The 7,583-nt window shown below is 37.7% G+C and overlaps 1 protein-coding gene across 1 annotated transcript in view; it reads right to left on the bottom strand.

Annotated features, from left to right (window-relative positions):
* Positions 1–2,517: 2,517 nt before the first annotated feature.
* Positions 2,518–7,583, bottom strand: part of LOC102197968 (glutaminase kidney isoform, mitochondrial-like) — a 36,581-nt gene continuing 31,515 nt past the window's right edge. Inside the window, exons 15-18 of the mRNA XM_005736818.1 lie at positions 5,979–6,040; positions 4,770–4,846; positions 4,417–4,480; positions 2,518–3,553 (exon numbers count right to left, since the gene is read on the bottom strand). Of these exons, the coding sequence (XP_005736875.1) occupies positions 3,406–3,553; positions 4,417–4,480; positions 4,770–4,846; positions 5,979–6,040 (351 nt within the window). The 3' untranslated portion in view covers positions 2,518–3,405. The remainder of the gene's footprint in view (positions 3,554–4,416; positions 4,481–4,769; positions 4,847–5,978; positions 6,041–7,583) is intronic.

Raw genomic sequence — 7,583 nt, 5'->3', positions numbered from 1 at the left:
AGTCCCAGGTCATTGGTGTAAAAGTCCAAGTCAAGTCACAAGTCTTAGAACATTTTTTCAAGTCAAGTCTAAAGTCATAAAATTAATGACTCGAGTCTGACTCGAGTCCAAGTCATGTGACTCGAGTCTGACTCGAGTCCAAGTCATGTGACTCGAGTCCACACCTCTGCGTAAAGGTATAAACACTGAAAGGTGGTGGATTGGCCCGATGCTGGGAGATTTGTAAAAATAACTCAATTGTTTGGTTGTGGCTATTGTGGAGCTTCCACAATTCAGTAACATTAGCAAGTGATGGAGGCCAGCAGATGCAACAAGCTGGCAGGTGGATGACAGAAAGGCAGGAGGAGCAGAGACCTGAGGCCGTGAACTGAACTTCAGGTAAGAAGTTATGACCTGCAGTCTATCTGGGTCAGATATAAACCAAGTTTAGGTGGAGTTTATTTTCGTTATGCTGACTTTTTACAGTCAGTTACAATAACTCGTACTGCGTACTAACTATCATGATGGAGTTTATACACTGCTGGGCGGGTGCTTTGATGTTAATGATGTTGAACTTGTTTTATCTTATTTTATTTATAAGGTTAGTAGAGTTTCCAACCGTCCTGTAAAAACGGAATCTTCTGGTATTCAGAGAAAATATTGTGCATTTAGTATTGAGGTGAAAAGGAACACAGTTTGTCCCGGACTTCAGCTACAATGAAAAAGACACAAAGCTGGATTTATTCTGTGTCTTTGCTGCACAGCTGCCTCTTCTTCTCTCATTCTCTCCCCTCTCTCTCCTGTTTCTACTTCAGTCATGAAACTGATCAATGATCAGCTGATCGGCTTTTCTCTCTTGTTTGTTTATCGGCCACTTTGCGCCAGAAAGAGGAAACCAGCGGATGTCGGGCTAAACAACAGCAGCACGTTTAAGCTTGATCAGCTGTTGTTAGAATTTATTTAAGTTATGAACTGTTTCTGAGAGACGAATAACACCAGGATCCTTTTCTAAGTAGCTGACAGCTGGTAACTGTGCAGGGGCGGGTCTAGGAAAAGTTTTCCAGGGGGGCAGGTAGGGCATTAACAGGGAAAGGGGGGCACAAAGAAATACTTTTCTTTCTTATTCTCATTTAAAATGTCTCGCTTTTAACAAATAATTATCTGAATCTTACAACAAACGTTTTAATCTGATGTAAAATGTATGGAAATCCATTATTGTACATAGTAATATTTTTAGGGTCCCATCATAATTTCTTCAGAAGTAGCTAAGTACTGTATATGATGCCAGTATTTTCCCACATTTTCTAGATTCTGTACTAGTACTGTGTGTAAAATGCCATCAAAAAGTCAATTAAGTTTTATTCTTTCTCACCTGTCTTTCTATCTCCTTTCACTTTTTAAAGGTTGCTATGTTAGAAAAAATATTTTGCCCTGTCATGCTGTTTATTGATGTGGCAAATGAATGGTTTATGAAAATATCTTTAAATGTGTCATTTATTATTTTTAATATTCAGTAATGGTCATGTCTCACCTCTAGTCTTCTCTGTCTTAATTTCAGGTTTTCACCATGTGCTGTAGATAGTTCAGGAGGTTAACTCGACCAAGCCGTCTGCTTTCGGGTGTTTAGAATACCAGAATAGGGAGGATGGTGTAGGTTTAAGTTTATTAGACTGATACATATATACCAACAAGACAGTGTACATCACTGTGACAACAGCGTTTGTTTTCATTCAAAGGATTTATGGTTTTTCCTATAATACCTGGAGGGCCGGTCTCTAGTCAAAATGCCCGAACCGACTTTTTGTCCCAGTCCAGCCCTGGTTGAACCCCACTGTAAAGCAAATTAAATAACTTATACCTCATTGTTGGTTGGAAAGTTGTTAATGGAGAATCAAATTCAACATAATAAATCATAATATAAAAAATTAATAAAAAAAACAGTTAATGCTTAGTATTTCAATACAACATATTTGTTTAATTAAATTTTTAAAAAAAATTTGTTTAATTAAAGGATGTATCCTGATTCCTCACAATTTTGCCACAGTGACACCCTGTTTCTGAGTACAATAATCTTAGTGTTTCAGAATTCGGACATCATAAAGACCTTTGTGTCTCTAAGACATGCTTTTAGTTTATTGGATTTGTGTCATCTGGTTTTATAGATAAATAAAGCTCTGTGTCATCTGCATAGCACTGAAAGTGTATACAGCATTTTCTAATACTGGATAAGTAAAGCCTATATCATATAAAATGCATTGGTCCCAGTACAGATCCCTGTGTAACTCTGTCACTAACTCACCTGTGTGAAGAAGACTCTCCGTCTACATGCACAAATTGGAAATTGATGTTTGGAAATAATTGCTCTGTGCCTTTGAACACTTTGAATTTCCATTGATTCAGCTATCAGAGTTTGGCATCTCACTCAAAGACACTTTGAGATTCGGACTGGAGGAGCCAGGAATCAAACTACCAACCTTTAGATTAATGGACCACCCACTTCACCTGAACCACACCGTGTGAAACACAATCATATAGAGGTTTCTATTCCAGCTTTTTATTTGGCATTTTTCCATGAAATACATGAACTCCAACTGACACCATGAAAACCCTCACATGGACATTAAATTTAAGTATGTAGTTTTGATTCTAATTATCGTACGTGTTGTTCATGTTTATATATTTGCAAATTAAATTTCACGGGTTAAAAACAATGACTATATTCCACATGTGGAAAGAAAACATCTGAAAATAATGTCTGAGAATTACCGCACAAAGCCAGATCAGGTTGTCACTGTAAACATTGCCCTAAAATGTATGCCAATCAACATTATATTGATATTATAGTCCGCCCAAATTAAATACACAAATGTAACCATGCTGACAAAATAAACCACAAAATGCAAGAAATCACACGATCTTCTGTCCGTCTCACACGCTCTGAAATGAATTTCCATCTTTAAAAAGTCTGAAATAAATACAAACTGTTTCTATTGCAAGTTTTTCCACTGAAAAATACATTCTGGAGTACAATCTCTGAGAACCTGCTGGTGACCTCGCAAATGAGCACAGAGGCAGGAATGTAAATCAAGCACACCCGTAACTACACATCGCATAATTTACACCATAATTTCCACACAGTTTACAACACATGTACAGTGAGAGTAAAACTAACAAAATACTAAACTAGTACAAGGTACATCCTAGAAATGTGGTTTACAGTACTGTGAGATTACAGGAGTAATACCGTAAACACTTTAGATATGAGTTTAAGCCGCTCACGCTCGCATTTCGATAGACATGAACAAGCAACCATTTACGGCCAAAAATCTAATCACAGCAGAGCAGCTAAATAATTCAACAGAAGCCTGAGCGTTGGACTACAAAGTTTTTCCTCCTCCGGTTCTCCTTAGCAACCTGCAGCAGGTCTCACAGAAGGCTGTCCAGGCTCTTCTCAGGGCTAGTCTTGTGCTCGTCATCGGAGGGCGGGCTGTATTTCTCGTGGTACTGCTGCAGCATGGTGACCACGTCGTGGTGGCCGAAATGCACCGCCTCATCCATCGGCGTGTTCCCCCATCTGTGCAAAAACAAATTAAAAGGTTAAAGAATACACTTAATGTTTGATAAAAAAAATAGAGATGTAACCCTGCAGGTGGGTATGGAGGACCGAAAACACCCAGAATTAAAAGAAACTATTAAAGGAAATTAATAACCAAGATTAATATTCATCCATCCATCCATTTTCTTCTGCTTATCCATTTCAGGGACACAGGGGGGCTGGAGCCTCTCCCAGCTGTCACAGGACAAAAGATTAGGACTAAAATTAACAGTAGATAAATTAATAATAAATAACAAATATGTGTAGGCATTTATTAGATATTGCATGAGTTCACCTTCACAACGATTTCTCAATTTATTTATTTTAGAAGGAGTTTGCCTAGCCTAGCAAAAAAGACACGCACACAAAAAAAACTACAATATGTTGCAAAATAGGGGAAAAAATGTACAAATACTATTTGGCTTCAATTTAATAATTTATTTATAGAATTCTAGCCTCTATATTTTAAACCTTTCTGATTCAGATTTACAATTTATTATTTAATGAAGCAACACATTTCTTTGTGGCCAACCCAGTGGCACACTGCCTCATTTACATAATGGGAGAGAAATTATTACACAAATAAATACACATAAGCTGATGGTAAACTGGTGAATAAATAATTTAGCATACAAAAATAGATTATTATTATTTAAAATGTTTCATTTATTTATATTATTTATAATTTTGGCACGTTTGGTTCTCCACAGCTATCAGAATCTGAGCTTGGAGGATGAATTTTCTTTATTTTTTAACCACACTGAGACTTTTCTCAAAGGCTGGAAATTCTGCTTCAAAGCTCATTATTATAATCAGTATAAATACAGGTAGTAAAGACTCACCTGTCTCTGGGTACTGGATTCACCTTGCAAGCCTCCAGCAGAAAGCGAACCACCTCTATGTGTCCTAATGGAAGCAGGGCAGATGTTACAAATTACTTTTACCTTGTTATACTGTGAAAAGGGTGCATGCTTGATTTTAATTGGCTCTCCCGATGCATAACTCCTCTTGAAGACTGTATTTTTCTGCAGCGTCTGTATCTTATGTCTACTTCTTACCTTGAAACTTTGCTGTTTCCATATATGTAATTTATATATAGATCATGGAAACAGCTCCAGACCACAGGATCAGACTTTAAAGAGTATTTGAGGGCGAGCTGTGTCTATTTACTGACTGACCTCAGGCTGAACGTTACCTTCAGCTGCTGCAACGTGCAGGGCCGTCCTCGAGTCGTAGTCCCTCTGCTCCATGTCCATGGACGACAGCGCAAACCTGCACACACAAAGGACCAGTAAACAACTCTGTATGCACCTCTAACTGCTGCACAGTTCAGAGTCTCAGGCTGGAGGTTAAAGAACATCCTGGTGTTACAGCCTGAAACATCTTTTCCTAGGAAATTACCTTCAGAAAGCAGCAATAATACATTTTATATGGAGAGCTGATCTGAGATACAGGATTTCCTTCTGTTTTATGACTTCCTGTCCAGTTTTGGAGCAGTTTTTTGTTTTCTGTTTCTTCCAGAAGTTTCAAATAACCAAGCAGGGCTAGAGCCACAAACCGCAGTTCCTCTAGTGGCCACTAGAGGCTCCAGCACTGAGTCAGCCCCCACAGACTCCAATGTTAAAAGGTGCAACTTTACAGCAGATACAAAACACCTTCATATCAAGTTTACAGGGGGGGAAATATTTTAATAGCTTATAATGTTTTTTAAGGGTTAAACTGAGGGGCGTGGTCACTCTGACATTCATCATTTTTAGATCCTTTGAGTCCCCAAAGCAAACAAACGCTGAAGCATCACAGAGGTTTACAGAAGGTTTTACAGCTACATTAAAATGATAAGTGAGGCTTAATCTCCATGGTGAAATCTTAGTCGCCCTCACAGTGCTTCTTTCCCCATTTACACACCTCTAACCAGCATAAAATTACTCAACAGGTAAAAGTGAATTCATTGTTGAAATCAGGTTAAAATTACTTCTTTGTAACAGCCTGAAAACACGACTTTCCAAACAAAAGTCTAACAACCAGACCGAGCCCATAAAACGACTTCCATGTTTGTTTGCAGACTCTTGTAGATTCAAAAAATGATGAAAAATATTTTAAGTCCTTAACTCAAAATTGATCGTTAACAGGTGAAGAAGGCTGCATACATGGATGCAGAGCCACACTTTAAACTATTTTTGAAAATAGTGCAAACGTTTCACGAGACTTTCATGAGGTCAGATGTAAAAACTCCACAGGGACACCTGTAAGTTCATTTTTCTGCCACTTTAGGTCACCAAGGTGCTTCCTCGTGCAGCCAGAGGAGTCTTTCTTTCATGTAGATGTTATTAAAAAGCTCCACTGGGGGGCGAGACGTGACTAAATCTAAACTGATCTCTTATTAAAAGCTGTGTGAGCTGCTCACCTCCTCAGGGCTGATACGTCCCCAGTGTAGGCGGAAAACAGCAGGTTGATGACAGACTTGGCCTGTGGACGGAAACAGGACGTTTTCAGGGTCACACCATTAAACCAAAACACACAGGCAGCTGCATAAGAGCTGAAAGACTCACGAAGGAATTACTCCACACACATCTAATCTAACGACACACATTTCAAGCAGCACTGAAAGGAAGTCAATCACACATTTATTTTTTATGATTATTTTGGAAGAAAATAGTCATTTAATCACCACAATGCTATAATTCAACAGCACTAAATATTTCAATCACAGATCCACGGTTTGGTCATAACTTACCACCAAACAGGAATGAATCATTTCCTATGAGCAAAACTTCAAAGTAAAACATGTGAAGAAAATAAGAATACAAACATGGAGAGGGCTCTACAGAAAAAAATCTAATCATTAACATTCAGTTTTTAGTATTTCACATTGTCAGAGCTACAGTCTGTGAATTAATGTTGTTAATCCTTTATCAGAAGGGTTGCTGGGAGAGTTTCTCCTGAACAGGATTATTTATGTGAGGAGAGAGCTGAAGAAACGTAAAGTTTTGGTCCAAATAAAAAATTTACACTATCGAAAAAAAGAGACAGGGACTCAGAAAACCTGCAGATATTCATCAAAACAGCCTAAAATGGACATTTTTAAGAGTTTGACCATCTTTGTATTTTGTTATTCCGATCTTTTCGCTCCACAGTATCATGTTTTGTTTTCAGATAATCTTCTATTTTAAGATGTACTCATCATGAGGCCTGGTTTAAAAAAATGTTTGCTAATGGTTACAACCATCTTTTCAATACAATTTGTGTTTGAGATTCAAAAAATAATCAGTCTCGCACAAAGTGTGTAAGTGTCCAGTGTCATGATGTTTCTCTACAGGGTAAACTAGTTTCACATCTAGATTTATTTCTTTAGTTTTAGTTAAGTAAATTAACCTTGGTTTGTACAAATTGGCCTTTGAGTGAAATCTTCTGATTGTGTTGTCCTAACCTCGTCCTCGTTTGGTAGTCCAATGAAAATATGCAAACTGTGTCAGAGAGGCTAAAATAAATATGAGCACATACAGTTTTATGATTTGTGGCAAAAATGTGCACAAGTAAATATTTTTATTGGTACTTTTGAACTCGACATCATTGAATTAGGTAATATTAACTAACATTAGGCTTGGAATGTGACAGGAGCATTTACCTCTCAGAGTAGCTTTGTATGATTCACAGTCCATAATAATCCTTCTTTATTTTTATCTTGGGCCTTTTTTTTTTTAAACTCAAAGTTCTTTCGTGCAAAAAAACATAAATGAAAGTAAAACTAAGTCACCTGGATGAACAAATTTTTATCTTATGTTTACAAAAGCAAACAAAGCTTCAACATTAACTTAAAGTGGGGCAATTAACCAAGATGGCTACTAAGGTGCAAGTACGTAAAGGAAGAATATTCTTTAAAGGGCATGAACAAAAGAGCAAAAAAGGTTGGAGACCGCTGGTTTACAGGTCGCCACAAAATGAGCACTTAAGATTTACCCCATCCTCTTCCTTCTCTCACCCCAACTGGTCGCAGCAGATGGCCCCGCCC

This window comes from Pundamilia nyererei, unplaced genomic scaffold, assembly GCF_000239375.1.
Source record: "Pundamilia nyererei isolate P.nyererei 1_Seehausen unplaced genomic scaffold, PunNye1.0 scaffold00071, whole genome shotgun sequence".
NCBI classification, from domain to species: domain Eukaryota; kingdom Metazoa; phylum Chordata; class Actinopteri; order Cichliformes; family Cichlidae; genus Pundamilia; species Pundamilia nyererei.
This window is presented reverse-complemented; position numbering and strand designations above follow the sequence as displayed.